This window comes from Ammospiza caudacuta, chromosome 5 (assembly GCF_027887145.1).
Source record: "Ammospiza caudacuta isolate bAmmCau1 chromosome 5, bAmmCau1.pri, whole genome shotgun sequence".
In the NCBI taxonomy this organism is placed as follows: Eukaryota; Metazoa; Chordata; class Aves; order Passeriformes; family Passerellidae; genus Ammospiza; species Ammospiza caudacuta.
This window is the reverse complement of record NC_080597.1, coordinates 53,861,147-53,879,042: the sequence shown is the minus strand read 5'-3', so window position 1 is coordinate 53,879,042 and position 17,896 is coordinate 53,861,147. Positions and strand designations below refer to the sequence as shown.

The window sequence follows — 17,896 nt, the reverse complement described above, 5'->3', positions numbered from 1 at the left end:
AGCTTTGTACTTTCTCTAAGAGAGGAAATAAAAAAGGTTTTGCAAAATGTGCTGATAAATTCCCGCCCATTAGGTTAGTCATGATCAGCTTTTAGATGAGGTCAGTAAACCCAGAGAGGGAGTGAGCAGCACAAAAGCACACTTGAGCCCACTTGTCCTGCACAAATGTATACCAGCTGGGAAGCTGTCACACTGAATTTCAATGAAACTGAGGGGACAATCACAAAGAAAGTACATATACATAAATGTGGTCTCTGCTACAGTTCAGCTGAGTGGCAGAAACTTGCTCAAACATGTGACACAGCTGTAAGTCTGCCTCCTTAGACTTAAAAATACATTAATTATTTTTTAAAATGGCATTAAAGCTCATAAATTATTTAGGGCAGCTTTGAAAAATATTTGCTATGTTGAGTGAATCCAATGCTAGGAAACATCAGCCAGATATCAATCCATACCATCTCTTAGAAATTAAAGCCATAAATCATCATCATCATCATCATCACAAGCCTTTGCTTGGAGTGATTTGTTCAGCGTGTATGAAGAGGTAAAATCTGTAATTTGGTACTTAAGTCAAAACAATAAATTATTTTTAGAGAATTTCTGCATCTTAGCATCATCTGGTTTGAAACCTGATTTCTATAAATCAAATTTGACTTCTAACTGCATCATCTAGTTTGAAAGCCATGTGAAGTCAACATGTCAATCTTTTGACAGTTCAGCAGATGAGAGATCATCTGATAGAATAAATTACTATAAGGATTAATTACTCACTGACAGAGATCTGGAGTAGAGAGGAAATTTATCAGAAGGGTAGTTCCTGCACCACCTCTGAAAGAAAAAGCCACCTCATTTCTGTCATATACATACAGTGGGACGTGAGCTCATCTTCAGAGATCTCCCCTTCACAGAAGTGGCAAACTGCCTGGGGGTCTTTCTAGCTGGTGCCTGTGCTTTCAAATTGAAACAGGGTCAAACATCTCCAAACTCTCAAGGGATTTTTGGGAGCATAATGTTCCCAAGGGCCAAGTTACAACCCTGTTCTGAACATTTCCAGCTTTGTGCATTAAGTGTAATTTAGAATTTTTATTTTTTTAATCTGGTATAGGTATTGCTTAATGTGAGAGTATTTGATTTTGGAAATGTTGTCTTCTTAATGCTCTTCTCTTCCCTTGTGCAATGAAAATGTTATAGTCATCCTCTTTCTTATCTCTGCTCTCACATACAAACAATCCCAGATAATTTTATTTAGCTCTGTAGCAACAAATCTATTCCACATCACTTGGCTATCAGATCTGATCTTCCTGCACAGTTTTTCAGAACAGATATTCCATTATATATGCATCAATTCACAAGGGATGGTTTTGGTGGTGGTTTTCACTGGACCAAGGAGAAATGTCTGTCCATGTTTTGAATTATGCTTTTCTGCTTCTCATATCTGAGACAGGCATCCTCTTTTAGAGCAAACACTCTATCATCCCCTCCTAGTGTACGTGTATGGAGTCTTCAACAGAAGCACTAAAGGATTTCATTTGCCAGCATCTTCCACAGCTCAGATTTCTCTTTCAGTCTTGTAATGAGACTTTCAGGTCTCAGATGCATATATTTGGAGTACTCTTTAACCAATCTAATGGATTTAAAGGAAACACTCTCTGGAGGAACAGCATAGTGCTGGCAAGACTTGGTTCCATGGTTAAGGCTATTTTATAAATAAAAGGGACCACAACACAGGCTTGGCTCAAATAATCCATGCTGTTTGTTTGCTGGCACACTACCTGGCCTGTATCAACTCTCCCAGGCAATGACTGCAAATGTGTATTACAGCCCAGGGGCTGTTTCCAGTAGACACTATGGAAAAGGTCATCCATGTTTTGGAAGCAAGAGTCTTTACCCATATGAATGTGACTATACAATGCTACTTGCCTTCCAACAAAGCAAGCTGCTGGTCTGTTTTATTCAGCTGCTAGGGGTAGCCAGTGACTCCTGATCCTCCATGCTTCCGACCATGCTGAGTGTCCTTGATGACAGCCTTGAAGGATAAGCATCCCCTTTCCTTCTAAATTAAATACACCCACTCAGCATCCTCTTAGACTGCTCCTGGTTACTGAACCTCCATTTGTCTTACCTCAAGGAGTTAGCAGGAGAATATACATGCAGAGCTAGTGGGCAGCGTATTCAGAATTAATAGCTATTTACTTGATCCACCTCTGGAAATACAGAAACTCAAAAGAAAATAACATATTGCCTGGATTAAGTGTGTTACTTCTCTCAACACTGTGTAGACCCCACCTAGTTATGACAGCATTTTCTTGTCTGTGGACTGGGTTACAGCCTGCCTTCCAATAGACCCTTCCTCTCTCATCTGCTCCTTGGCAAGCGTTTCCAGTTTCTTAGGAACTCCTTACAATGATTCTGCCCTTCCTGACCTTGAGTCTTCTCTGAGCAGTGCAGAAACTTTGAATGGCTACCTTGAAGACTGTCCCTGCACAACTGTCAGACTTTCCCAGAGCCTGTGGCAGCACCCAGAACTCAGCCACCTTTCTGGCTCTCTGCAGCAGACTACACAAAGGTAGTGAAACAATTAGTATCTACAGAAAATAAGTCCAGTGTTACTCAGGTTCTCCCTCAGACTTCCTGTACTGGCTCCATTGGCTACAAAAGGCTGTGACTCTGACAGCGTGCTGCGTACCTGGGTAGCAGCAAACAGCCTTGCTGCTCACTGCTAGGCAGTGTCTAGTCATGCTCTACCTCTGCAGGCTGGCTTTCTAATTCTTGCATCTGAAAGACCTGGTATTTGTTCATTGCAGAATGTTTTTCATTGTGTAGCAGAAGCCACTTACTACTCTCCCAAGCCTGGAAATAGAAAAATGAGGAATTCTTGTGTAGATTTAAGTCTGAGGTTCGCTTCTACCTGTGCTTTGTTAGAACTGAGACTCTATCAGTCTCTTTGCAAGTGCCTCACATGCTTGCTGAGCAGCTTTGGTGATAACTGTATGTTAAATATGTGGCTTTATTTAGAAATCTCAGTGGCATTTGCATAGTTCTAGTTCACAGCATTTACTGGATGTCAGGTGTGTTTTGTGACAGTTTTATTACCCTACCTGTGGAAAACCTCAGCCTCCCAGACATTGAATACAATGCAGTTCATTGTTTTCTGAGAGACAGCACACTGTATTTTACTGGAGCAAAAGTAACTGTCGTGGAACCAAGTTTCCAATACAGTACTTCTAATGCAACTGTGGACTAAATCTTCTTATTTTTGATGCTTCCAACAGCACGTGGATGAAGTGAATATATGCCAAATTGTTAATTTTTAACTACGTGCTGTAGTCAAGTAATTGTTAAGGAAAATGCCTGAGATAAAAAAGTATTTTCTGCACAGTTCTGACTTATAAGAAAAAAGGTCTGAAATCCTTGCTTCAATTAAGTCACACTGCCTGCAGTGAGGCCAGAATTTTACCTAAAGAATTAAAACAAAGTATGAGACAAAATAAGAGAGAACTGTAGTGTTTTGCAAAGGAGTAATGTAGTATATTCAATTGCCCAAAGCTGAACTTTGCAGTCATTGTTTCATGACCCAAACATGAGTTAGGAAAAGCAATCACTTTCCCATCAGTTACCACACTTCTGAAATGATGGAATTTTCCATTGTTTCATAACCTGCGGTGCTGTGATTTCTCCTTCTGATTAGGAACTGGAGCCAACTGATAATAGAATGAAATCTGCCAGCCCATATGGTGGAAAATTCCAAGCAATAATAGTAAATCTAGCCTAAGAAGTACCCCAGTGATGTAGCTTTGACAAGACAATTTTTATTTTATATAAGAACTTCACTTTATACCATTAACAGGACTAAGAATCCTTTAGAACTGATGATGCTGTGTAGTCTGATATAAGTGTGTGGCATTGTGGGCAATTCACCATGTTACTGGTCATGGTAAACAGCACGTAAAACTGGGCCACTGGTAAACAGCAAGATTAGGAAATATTTAATCTGAAGCACACTTGGGCTAATGACAAGCTAGCACTACCTCACTAGAACTTAATCAGTTGCCTTTTCTATATGTGATCTGGTCTACTTGCAGTTTCTTCTTTCCGTGACCACATCTGCTTCGTTCTTTTGCCATTATCAAATCTACAGAAAACATGTTTGTCTCACCACTGACAGCGGTCCCCACAATCCAGGGTTCCTGGCTGTTACCTGTCTGGCCTATATATGTTTTTCACATTTAGGAAGGTGCCATATGAACAGCAAATAACTGATAGCAGTACTGAAGATACAAAAAACAAACAAACAAAAAAGGCTTTCAGTCTGATTTCTGTGTCTACACCTCCATCACCTTACTGTTTCTTCAACTTGTTCATAATGGACTTTCTCATGTAATACTAAGTGGCTTCTTTTGATTAAGGTTCAATCTGATTTCTTTGTGAAATTATTCTATTGGTGTCCTTTTGCCCTTCCTCCATATCATAGTCTTGAGTACTTCTTGCCACTTCCTTCTTGTACTTCCCATCAAAATACAGCAATTAAAAATTTCTTGCTCACAAGTTGCCTGCTGAGCTCATTCCTCAGAAATTGCCTTTATGAGTACAGTATAAAATGTACCTACATTCACAATGATGAATTTAGTTCCACATAAATTAGCCACTCCTCGAAGTTTTTATGCCTGTTTGATTCTGTAATGTAATTCAATAGGGCAAAAAATAAACTGTCTTTGTCTTGCCACCTCCTCCTGCTCTCTTCGCCCTGTAGCAACAAATACAGAACTGTGTCTGTGAAACTCATGTTATGTCTCTCAATCCTTCTCATCTTGGTGGTGCCCAGCATTTTCTTCTTTCTGAGTGCATCTAATAATGCTGCATCTAACATTATTTTCCTCCTGTGCATTGGAGTGAGTTCTGCTGAACTGAATCCAAGTCTTACAGGTCTTTCTTTGCTCATACTCTGAAAGTTCTGTTGATCTCTCTGGAGCTCCGCTGAGTGCTTTGGGGCTCAATCCATACAAGACTGATGAATGCCCAAGGTGCAAACATTAGGTAATTGCCTTTCACTATGAGGAAACTCAGAGCAAGGCACAGCAGCAGTGCACCTGCTGCTTTACCTGAAGTCATCTAAGTGATGAGAGTCTCACAGGCATTAAGCAATCAAGGATGCCATTTGTTTATCTACACTGACTACAGGCAGTGTGGAAGTGAGAGGTGCAGATTTCCCAAACCAAACTGATAGTGTTCTTTTAGGATCCTAGCTGCTTTCAGGTTTCTCTGAGATTAGTAGATCTGGGGTGATGTGAACCAGCCTCTAGCCATGTTTCTCTCTCACTCCTCTTTCCACTTATCACTATAATAGCTGACACTTGGTCTCACTGGTCCCCCAGTTACATGCCTAGTTTGGTGTGGTGAGTGTCTACAGCTTGTATCCAGCAGACTTTAAAAGTGTATAACTTGAACAAACAAGACTGAAACAAAGGCAACCATTCCCTGAGGAGTGGAAGTGGAGAGGGAGGGGCTGATCACTTCTTCTGGCCATCTAGAGACAGGTCTCATGGGAATGTTCAAAGCTGTGATGGGAGGATAACACTGAACATTAGGAAGAATATCTTCACTGAGAAAGTGGTCAAACACAGGATTCCTTGAGAGGTGGTGGATGCCCCAAGCCTGTCAGTGCTTAGGAGGTATTTGCAGAATGCCCTCAATAACATGTTTTAACTTTTGGTCAGCCCTGAAGTCATCAGGCAGCTGGACTAGAGGATCATTCTGATCTGTTCTGTGTTATGCTATACTATTCATTTGTGTAAGCAGTAAGCCAGCTCACAGCACTGAGGAAACAAAAAGAGACCACATACACATATGTACACCATGTTAATTCCTATATTTGTAATCTCCATTTGTTTCTATGAAGATTCAGAGAAAATGCTCTGCTTTGGACTCCTGCATTGTGATGGTATTATGATTCACTCCACTGCATCAATTTGCATAAAGAAGCCCTCAAGAATTACATATGGGAGGAGGGTTTTTAAATGGTTTAAAAATACTGACATTTAAGCAAATAGGCAGCTATGTACTGGGAAAGATTCTAGAAGTGAAGATCTGAAATAATTATCCCTTGGAATCCTGGCACCAGAACTGGTGTTTCTCTAGTAAGTCCTGCTGTATCTTTCAGAAAGGACCGTGCTATACTGAGATAGTTAGTACCTTTCCTCCTCTTCTTTTATTGGCCTTTTTCATTTCAGTTGTACTTGTCAAAGAAAGCACTTAATTTGCAAACACTCATTAAGAATTACTGTAGGGTTGTTAGTGAGTCACATTGTTCTTCAAGACTTTTTTTATCTTCAAAGATACAGCACTGAAACACTTTTTTTTTCCTTTTCATTCCCACAGAAAGAGACATACAAATAAAGACAAATTTTATATGCTGCAGAACTGTAAATTTACAGAAGCAAAAAAGATACCTATTAATCTGCATGAAGCCTGAAATACAATTCTGGATATAAAAAAAAAATTATTAATCTGATATTAATAGATGTAGTACTTACCAAAATAAGTCCTGAGATTAATGAGGATGTGCCTGTCAGGGCAACATAGAACTTGGGGGTTAATGTGTTCAAGAACATACTCACTGCAAAGGAAAAGAGAGGAAATCGTGAGTACAAGAGCAGGACATGCCCTCCATGTGTCGCTTCCTCCTGCCACCTGCAGGTAAATTATTACCTTAGCTTTGATAAAAAAGACAGTTAAAATAACAGTTAATATCCTGTTCCATCTGCCTTACATGTGATAAAGCAGAGCAATAGACTGCCACATGCACAATTTTGTTTTCACAACAAAGTCAATCACAAGGCATTGGAAAACAGTTGCACACATGTCTGGGACTTTGTTATTTCAGTCAGTGCTCCACTGACACAGAGTTTAGGATTCCCCATGATATATGGAAAACATTTTCTAATATGCCTTTGCTAATTCACTGCAGTTAGAAATCCTGGAAGTTCAATCCCACTATTTTCAGCAGTTCAACCCTGCATATCTCAATGTCCTGCATTCGACACTGTCTCAACATCCTGTAGATCTTGATGAAGATAATTTTTAAGCTTTTTACTTCTCAGTACCTTGGTTTCTCACTTACAAAGTAGAAAATAATGGCATTTTCCTAATTTGTTCTACTGCTCCAAAGTTGGTGAACTACTCGGTATGACAACAGTGAATAAGTGATAGAAAAAGACCTAACTAGCTTTTTTAGTAAGGGGTGAAAATCATGATAGTTGTCCAAATTATCTGAAATCTAGGGCAGAAGTGAAGTCAGATGAGCAATTCCATCTGTATGGGCTTCTGGAAATCCAAAGGGCTTTTCTACTCATATCCCATCCTGAAAGCTGCTGAGAAAATCACCAAGTAGTCATGCTCATCCCTCACTGAAAATGCCTAAGGCTGGCCTTAAGAGAATAAAATATTCTAGTTTTTTGATGACTGTACAGAAGCTACTAGAGAGAACTGGAGTTCTACTAAATTCTAGATGTTTAAAGAAAACACAACTTTCCATCACTTCCATCTTCTACAAATGAAAACATTCCTTATTAAACCCATAAAGGGTTAGAACGCCTTCTGTAAACAACCCTACTGGTCTCATCCTTAACCAGTGCCAAAGAATTTCTCATATATATACATTTATGTATATACAGACGTATATATAGATTTGTATATGTACATGCATCCAGGACTGGGGAGGGAACTGACAATTTTAAATTTAGAAGGCTTGTAGTAGAGTATTAGTCATTAAAAAACATTGATAAAAGACCTGGATATGTAGGTGTGAGGCCCTCAGTTCATTCTGTTCTCTTCAGAAATAACACTAGCAGAAATTAAATAATATGAAGCCAAAAAATGAAGAGGAGGAAACAAAAGCAGAATAAAAACCATCAAATATATGATTCAATTTCCATGACCAATAAAAAAAACCCGTTTTCCAGAAATGCATCACTAAGAGAAATTAAAGCCCTGAAATTCAGCTGCTTTGTTTGAGTTCTGGCTGCTTATTTTCTGTGTTATTTTTCTTGAAGAAGCTGTAAAATGTTAAAATGGAACTGTCCTTTCCTGGTCCTCTGGAGTGGCATTAAAGCACCAAACTGATATAGTAAAGAATAAATCTGGTGGCTTTTAACGCCATTGTACATTTTCTTTCCCAAATGCACTGGATGCCATATTCTCAGCTAGTGTAAATCAGCATCACATCCTCTAAACTGCTGTGTGCAACACAGCTACACTGTTTTAATCCTTTCTCCTCTCCTCTCCTCTCCTCTCCTCTCCTCTCCTCTCCTCTCCTCTCCTCTCCTCTCCTCTCCTCTCCTCTCCTCTCCTCTCCTCTCCTCTCCTCTCCTTTCAGTTCCTGTCTAATAAAAGCAGACTTTGAAATAGCAGTCCCTGCTTTCTTCGGCCACAGCACCTACTAAGAGTAGGAAGAGGAATGGAGAGGGTGAAATATGTTTGGCTTCACCAACTACCCCCAGCCTTTTAGAAGAAACATTCCTCATGTTGGAATGCAAATGTAAGCCAGAGACATACTCAAACTATGTCACTGGGGAAATTTCAGACTGCCAGTGAAATGACTTCCTTTGCTTAGGTCAGGATATGCCTGAGAGAGAATATGCTGTGATGGGATATAGATGCCTGTGTTCTGCCTTGTAACATAATGCTACTGCATATGTGCCACCATAACATGAAAAGCCAGGCAGCAAGAGACTTTACAGGGGAGCTTTCTCTTCCATGCTCCCACCACCACAGCTTCACAGCTTATGGAATGCTGGAATTTTTTCTATTAAAATTTCCAATTACCCTGGAAGTAATTTGATTTCCTAAGTCGTGAGCCATCTAAGTATACTGTGAAGATTCCACATGAGCATATCCATTGAATAAGGATATAGTCTCTGCTTTAAATATTATTACTGACTCACATCCATAAAAATTGTTTTGGAAAAGAGATCCCCACTTGGAAGAGCCCTCTCAACAAATTAGCTGTATGGAGCTCCTAAGTGGTGTAGACTGAATAAGGCTCATAGGAAATGCTATTAGCTTTCCTCTATCAGCACTCTTTTACAAGCAATGTATACTGGTTTACAGAGAAACTCTCACATGTGAATGGAGATTGGATCTTATTTATCTGTAATTTCCACAAGCATTACTGCTTTCTTCTTTGCCTGCACTTATACTGGTGCTCCCTTATCCTCCTTACTGTAAGCTGCTGCAATTCTTCACTTTTACAGCTTAGTCACAGGAACTGGCAAGGTAAACAGATATGATGCTGGATGCTTTTAGATTTTATGGGCAGAATCCCAGATAACTGAAATAACTCAGTAGATATGATACACATGCACTCAATGACCAGAGCTGCTTATCTGGGCTATATCTGTCTAATCATTTGGCCATTCTTTTTCCCACTCTAATATTAAATATAAGAATCTTCTACTTCATTATGAAAAGTATCACCTTTAGCCAATTATTAGCTACTCTCCCAGTTCCTTTGTCTCCATAACTATTATTAACAAAAGGAAATACTTTCTAATAAGAAACATATTTCCAAAACAGTAAAACTAAGCATGTGTGGTCCAACTATTTTTATTCTGAAGTCAATGAGAATTCAGTCATTGTCTCAGTGGAAACTACATCAAGGCCTATTTCTCATAATAATTAATCTCAAGAGTAAAAATCAATCCACTTTTGCATTGTGATATATATATATCATTATCCAAAAGGGAGCATTTCTTTACAATCAGCATTCTGACACTGAAGAAATCACTATTATATCCAACATCTCCATCTACCAGTGGAATCAGGACTCCTGAGTTTGTTGCAGTAAAGTAGAGCAATTAGATAATGCTACCTGTCCATCTGCCTAAATTTGGGTAAGAGTGTTTTATTTCTGTATTTCAATTTGATGATGCAGCAGGATTGAGGAGCAGAGAGATTTCTGAGAAATGTTAGCTGAAGTCAATAGCAGATGACTGCAGAATAAAGAAGCCAGGTAGAAGCATCAGCAAAAGGTAGTACTGTATGTCATTTCTTGTGAATTTTAGTGTATCCCTAATTACTTCTGTTCACAAAGGGAAGATGTTGCAGCTATTCCGTTCACAACATCATCTCTTGTCTGTAACCTGGTAGGACTTAAAAAGGGCAGGAAATTAGTGTCTAGACAAAGAAACTTGCCTGATGTTCCTACAATGGCAACTTATTTGAAATTACTGTCAAATCCCAATTATTTGCACAGGCTTTTGACAGTGAATGATCTATTTTAGGTGTGTTAGTACAGCTTGTTTTGTATTTTTTAAAAGAAAATCAGCATGATCTATAAATTCTGTCTAAAAAAGCCAAACATATTTATGAGAGGCTTCTGGCCTTCCATCCCCTCTTTCTTCCCTTCTCTTTACTGCTTTCATTTTAGTAATACCTGAGACATCCAGAATAAGGCATATTTACATTTTCAGAAGTGCCTAAGTTACACAGTTAAGTAATTTCATCCTTCTGTACAGTACCTAGGGAAGGACTATTATTTCATCATTAACTGTGCATGCTCACAGAGATGAATTTACATCCTATTCAATTCACAGCAAACAAGTTACAAAATCTAACATTTATATCTAACATTCCCAGTTGAGACTAATCTAAATAGGTGACTGAAATGTTTTTGAAAGCAGATGCCATTTCATTCCTGTTATATATATTATTCATTTCCAATACTTGTGATTCATTCTGAACTTGGGACCAAACACAAGAGGAATATCCAGGTATTTTTCAAGTAACAAAATCCATGAAACACGTAAAATGTATCACTCAAGATGATAAAGACCACTATTGCTTTATAAATTTCTTCAAGGTCTTGAGGCATTCAGAATTCAAGCACGTGAGGAACCACAGTAGAAAATACTGGGATTGAACTGCTAAAAGTATCCTATTAACTGCTACATCAGTTATTTACATTAGAAAGTCACTAGGGGAGGGAGCACTGCAAACTACCAACTATTCCCACATGCAGATCTACTAAAATGATAGCCCCATTACCTACTTCTGAATGTGAGGTGATAGAAGTGTACAGTAAGGTCCAAATAAAAATTTAATAGCAATGTAACGTAAATCATATACACCAACAGATCAAGCAAAGACAGGATGGTATCATTTATGGCAATCTTTGTTATCTCAAAATGCAGGTAAAATGATAGATATCTCAATAACCTTGTTAAATGAAAAAATATGTTATGCATAAATAAATAAAATATGAATTAATTAAATAAATAATTATAACTGGGTATAGTATGGCTATAATACTTTAGTCACTAAGAAATTCTGCTGTATTTTCTCTTCTGCATTCCTTAATATTTGCTTGGTAAGCAGATTGATGCTTTTTCTCTCTTTTAACACCAGTGTCAAGAGCCCCAAATCCCTTCGACAGGCAACAAGCTAAGAAAGCTATCACTGGAGACCTGTGACACAGCAATTTATTTCTTTTCACTGCAACCATCCATTCAGGCTGCTGCTCCAACATGGTACAGAAGATAAGGCAGTGACTGGCTTGTTTCACAGAGGCCTCTGCTTCAATTAATGAAGCTCCCCAGTTCAAAGTTGTAGCAGCAGAATGAAGAACTCTTCTACCAAAGTGTCAGCAAAGAGGGCAAAATTAAGTTCAATAAACTTCTTTTACTAAGTGTATAAACTTTCCCTCTCTGAGTATGAAACATTACATACTCTTGACTTTAATTGAACTGTTTGTACATAAACTTTCTGAACTCTCAACCCCTCCCTCATAAGAATGTTGCCTAGTTTTGGGGAAAACACACTAGGGTCAGGCTGAATTACTGTGATGGTCTCCAGCTAAATGTAAATACAAACCCCATCAGATTTAAAGCTAGCACAGAGTATTGTCTCAGAGAAAGAAAAGCACTTTTACCAATTACCAGGATTTTCCCTGGAAAGTGACCAAGATTTTTTTAACTTCTTCAGACTTCTTAAAGGAATTACCAAAGAAGAAGCAAGCATTCAAAAGTTTCAGAATGCCGCAGAGATTTTCCATTTACTTGTTGCAGACGCTATGCAGCATCCTAAGGCTTTTGTCTCAATCTGTTTTCAAAAATTTCCAAAAATTTGAAAAAAATTTCTCACCCATAAACAAACATGTGGCCATTCCAGGCACAAACAGCTGGTGTCTTATCTGTGCACAAGGAAATCCAGATGGCCACTCACTCTGTTCAACCACCCAGTCCCATCCTAAAGGCTGAATGAGAGTCACATTTAGATGCCTGGAGCCTGTGCTGATGGCCAGGAGTCTGTAGCTCTCAGTTCCCACTGGATCAGAGCCCAGGTGAGAGAAGGTGGTGATGCTCCAGAAGCCTCCTGTTTACTTCAGCTCTGATCAACTACACAGTTGTGCATAATCAAAGTTCTGCCCATACAGATATTTCAAATTAGTGAAATAAAGCTTTCTGGACAGAAGACCACCACACTCTCTCTTCCATGTTTCCACATCTTAAATGCAGGTTTTCCTTTTCAATAGAGTGACACAATAAAAAGGGAAAGGGAGTAGGGACAGGCTTCTGGAGTAAAATTGGGTATGATGGGAGAGGCTTTCCGCCACAAAGCACAACCCGAAGAGAAGAAAGAGCAGATGGTAGTAAACACAGGACCAGTTATGTGTCAAAAACTTTCAGGTTCATTTACTTATAACTGAAAAATAAAGATTTTTGAAAATGGTAACTAACATTCTCTCCACTTTGCGACTCAATTGCCCACTAAGCAAATTATATCCAGCACAGAAAACTGAAACAAATCTTACTAAATTCAGTCCATCTTTTCCCAAAAAAAATTGCTGCCTGAGGATTGCAAACAAATTCTATTTAATCATTCTTCCCAACATGCCAACATGTTAAGTATCTGAAGGCCAAAGTGACACAATGAGCTGTGCTGGCTTGCTTTTCAACACCAAGTCTATATTCATATTATGATTTCAAAAGTTATTTGATCGATCAAAACCATTGTCTCACTTCCTAGCAGGAATTAGTCTGTGCTGGCTGTGGAGCTTTTGGGACTTAGACAAAAACCCTACATCCTTCAGAGTGCATTAGCCATTCAGCCTGTTACAGCAAGTTTGCTTATCCTCACTGTGAATAGTATACAGGGAAATGTAACTGATAAGAGATAAGAACCAACACAGAGCTGAGGGCAGAAGGGCATACAGGTGCATCAAGGAAACCAGATCTGTGAGACAAAAAAGCACTAAAGACCCTGTTGTGACTTGGGAAAGGAAAAAGAAAACCAGGTTAGAGGTAGACAAGTAAAATACAGAGATGAGCTAAAAGAAAATTAGAAAATAGAATGGCAGTAAAAATTATGCATAGAAAAAAGATGATAGAGGCAAGAATGGCAAAAGTAAAAAAAGACACAAGAAACTACACAGGCAACATGAATGCAAACAAAGGCTATTTTTACTTTAGCAGAGATGCTTTGCATGTCAGAAGTACCTTTTCACTGGGAGAAATAAGACTGCCAACAAACACAGCTTTGGTCATTTGGGAAGGGATGGTATTCAGAAGTTATTCCTTGCTACCAAATACATCCCCAAGCCTCTTCTCACAAACTATTAAACTCTGAACAAAAGGTGCTACTAAAGGTTCCCATTTCCACCTATATTTTCCCAGAATGTCCTGCTGTGGTCAACAGCTACACTATGCCTCAGGAACAGAGAGGTTAGACACACAGGCTGAAAATGCACCATAACTATACCCACCCCAAGGAAAACATTCTGTCTTGGAGTTTAAAGCCAGCTTAGTATCACTATGTCCAAGCACAGCATTTTGCTATTCCATTTGTCTGAGGTCATGAGCTCCCTACCTTGCAGATTTGGGGAGAGTAAAAATATGAAGAAAAGATCAACTTTCCCAAATGCATGTCACTATTATAATGCAAATTTTCTGTCACATACTTACCCCTGCAAAGGGATAGGGACATTTGCTCTTGCTTTCACAATGCCATGGCGACATGAGTTAATTACACAGCTTCTGTTAATTGCAGAGCATGCTGCATGAACACCAAGATTTGCTAATAGTTGGCAGCAGAAACCCTTCTAAAAAAACCCACCCATCCCCTCCCCCCAAACCAACAAAATCCCCACAGCATTTCCATTTGAAGAAAACAAGGGAGAAACCACTTCCCTTGCAGCCCTCAGCTACCGGGGACTGAACTGTGCATTTCTTTGTGACCATCACGGTGTCCTAATGCTAAAAGCAGCCTAGTGATATTAATAATGTACAAGTGAAAAGGGAAGACTGGGTCAAATAAGAATAAGGCATCAAGGATGAGCAATGACATGTTAAGTACAGATATTAATACTTGGACTTTTAGAGATGTGGATGTATAAAGTCATGTTGTTGCTTGGTTGTCAGTCAAATTCTCTTGCAACACTTTCAGCTGTAATTCTTCTAAAATCAGCTTGCTTGTAAATTGATTTGAAACACTGTCATTATACACATCTCCCCTGCAGATTTAGTTTCAAGAATCATGAATCCTTGTCAAATTTTTAGTTCAGTATTGCACTGCATGAGGAAGTGCTCTCAGATTTGTGTAGGCAGAATCAGTCCAGACACTGGAGAGAGCACCTTCACAGTTAGGTTGTGGTTTTTTCTAATCACACATACCAGCATGGTATCACCGAATTCCCCAACACAAATCAAAGGAAATCCCGATGTGATGCAACAGCCAAATGAGGATGGATTCCCAAGAGGTCTGTCAGGTGACTGCAGAGTATCACCATCTACCTTCTCCTGGATACACATTTGTAAGAGAAAACAAGAGTAGGGCAAGAGTATGGCTGTTGCACAGTTTATCAGGTAGATGTTTTAAAGTCTTTTAGGTCTTCAGTTTGGGGTGCACAGTGATTGGATTCTACCGAAAATCATTAATAATGTATTTAATTGCCAAAATGTACTTAAACACTGTAACAAAATACCTTATTTTTCATTCTGCACCCCAAAGTGTTCAAAGAAATCTCTATTTCAAGATTCCTGTTAACATCATGTAACTGAATTGACACATCTTTATCCAGTTTGGACTGGCACTCTTTGCAAAGTTAAACACACCTGCTACCTTAACTGCTGATTATTGAGGCATTACACAGATTTATGTGGTTTAGCCTTTCAAAGCTGTAGTAAAACAAAAGCCAATTACTAAACCCAATTATCTAGAGTCATTTAAGAAAATTAAGGGCTTTTGTTTCAAGTACCAGATCAGTACAGCTTTCTCAATGGAATAGGTTGAGTTTTGCCCTCTTCTTTCATGCAGCACTCAGGGAGGTAACTGCACCATTAAATCTTTTTGATGTTGGTTCATTAGCTGTGTAAAGAATACCCTAAACTAAAAGTTTGTCACAGTGATTAATTCCAATGCCAGAGATAACAAAGGCTAATCTGCTCTAGAGAGACAAATCATGCAAAGCGTTTTCACCAGCATGCCACAAAGGAGAAAGTATCTCATGGGTTCCCATTATCCAGGAACCTCTCTCAGAAGAGGTACTGCCCTGCTAAGACAAAAGAGACACATGAACAAAGCACCCTCAGCTGCCCTGCAGCCTCCTTTTGTGCCTCCTTCTGTTCCAGGCAGGATTTGATAGGAGCAGTAAACCAACAGATATGAGCAGCTACTCTCTTCATCTTTGCTTGTGCGTTGCATTCCTTGGCATACAAAAAGACAGAAGCACCCATGATTTGTGCAACAAACAAAATTGTCTCAGCAATGGAAAAAAAAATCAGAAAACTGGGCTGAAATTTGTACATTGACGAAACCTTTTTTTAAAAAAATATTTTTTAAAAATTCTGGAGAAATACTCTATTTCACACATTTCTATCCTAAACCTTGGCAGCCTGACTCTATACAGTAAATCTATTTTGAGAGTCTCTAAGATGCTGATCTCTTTACATACAAGAAGTTCCAAGGTGCTTCTTGGAATAGAGGTGACTAGAAAACATTTATAACTAGAGCCAGCAGCATCATTACAATTCCCTGGAGATCTGTAATAGCTGATATCATTATCCTGTCATTGAAAACTCACCTACTTACAAAATCACTAAGGTGTTCATGCCGTTTTCTCCCATAAGAAATTTCAACCTGTGATAAATTTCTGTATCAGGGAGGGATTTATATTTTTCCAGTAATTGATGGCATGGGTAATGTGGCACAAAAATAAGGGGAAAATTATTTTTCCAGCAAGTATGATTCATTCTTGCTATGCACCTAATAATCAGCTTTCCCCTTCAAAATATTCTTAACACTGTGTGACTCACACAGTAATTGTACCAAAAGAAAAAGAAGACAAGACAAGTAGAAAACTTTTACCTCTTTGCCTCCATTTTGGGGTATTTCAAAGAAAGCACAGCAGCAGGTTTGACAAGTACTGTATAATCTCCATTGTCAACCAGTCTCTTGGGATATCCAACACTTATTAAAATGGAAAAGGCTCTTGAGTAACTCTGCAGACAGAACTGCAATCTGCATTCAGGACCTGACTGATGAGGAGACAAACGTCAGGGGGGAATTTTGCATAATAAAGATTTGCAGTAGAATGAGCTCCAGATTAAGAATTTCCAACCAAATGCAAAGCAAATGACGCAGTGGAAATTGAGGGAGCACCACTCTCACACAGACTAATGGGCAAACAGCATGAAGTTATACTTTTTAAAAATTATCATCCTGTGGCTGGGGTGGTCCTCCCCATCCCCCATAGGCAGTGAGTCTCTCTCCAGTGCCATTTCCCCTAAAGGTCCTGTGTCGCAGATATCTTTTCACTAAAATCTTCTTTTGGGATTTTTTCTCTTCTGAGAAGCTGAAGCTTCAGAAACAAAATGTAAACAATGGTTATCTGCTGCTGTGGAATGCATCAGGTAGATTTTTGACTGGTCCATCTTGAATGCTTACAATTAATGGTCAACCACAGACTAGTTAGCTTAGACTCTCTGTCTGAGCTACAGATATTTGTTATTCATTCTATTCTATTCTTAGTTAGCTTTCTGAAGAAACATTTACTTCTATTCTTTTTAGTTAGTTATAATGTAATATATATATCAAAAAGTTGACATAGAGTCAACATTCTTGTCTCTTTCCTCGTCCAAGAACCCCTGTGAACACTGTCACGGTCCTGTGTGCCTGCAAGACAAAAACGGACTGTCCACAGTTTTAAAGTTTGCTTTGTTTCATGAGAAGACAAATTAAATGCCACTTAGTCTAATTCATTATCATTAACAATAATGATATTATTTGGTTTAGCCTTTGATGAAATCTCATGAGAAAAAGCAGTGCAAGGCACCCATAATTTTTCCTATTGAATATTTGATGGCTTTAATTCCAAACATGACCGTGGCTGACTTGGCTGAAAATAACTGAAATAGCATTCTGTCCAAAAGTGTCTTCTTTAATTTTCCATTCTTCTGTTTAAAATCACTGAATTTTTTCACAGGTGATTCTCCTCACGCAGGTAGGAGGGACCAGCGGAGGGGTGGAACAGGACTTGCCCACAGGACTCAAACTGGTACTCTACGTGAGGCAGCAGTCAGGCTGTTCAGAAACACCATCCCCACCCCTTCCACACACTAACCCCAGCACTGTGAGTTACCTGGCAGCTACTGTCACGTTTCTTTTCCTCTAAAGCCAACCACCACGGAGGGACAAGTGAAAAATGCAGGACTAAATTGGCCAAATATGGCACCCTTGGTAGATGCGAAATTTTTGTGAGAAGAACACCTGCACAGAACTCAATGTAACCTGTGATCCCATCCCTGTTCTTGCCCCACTCACATACTGCATCACCTCTAATTTGAAAATTCAAAGCTGTATTTGGAAGCTCCCACACTTAGATCCAGCTGGGAATGTGTGGAAGTAA

At 39.0% G+C, this 17,896-nt stretch overlaps 1 protein-coding gene across 2 annotated transcripts in view; it reads right to left on the bottom strand.

The window, feature by feature from the left end:
* Positions 1 to 17,896, bottom strand: part of ST7 (suppression of tumorigenicity 7) — a 135,767-nt gene that overhangs the window by 52,625 nt on the left and 65,246 nt on the right. For both annotated transcript variants that reach the window (XM_058804701.1, XM_058804700.1), the window contains exon 2: positions 6,531 to 6,613. In XM_058804701.1, coding sequence (XP_058660684.1) covers positions 6,531 to 6,613 — 83 coding nt within the window. The remainder of the gene's footprint in view (positions 1 to 6,530; positions 6,614 to 17,896) is intronic.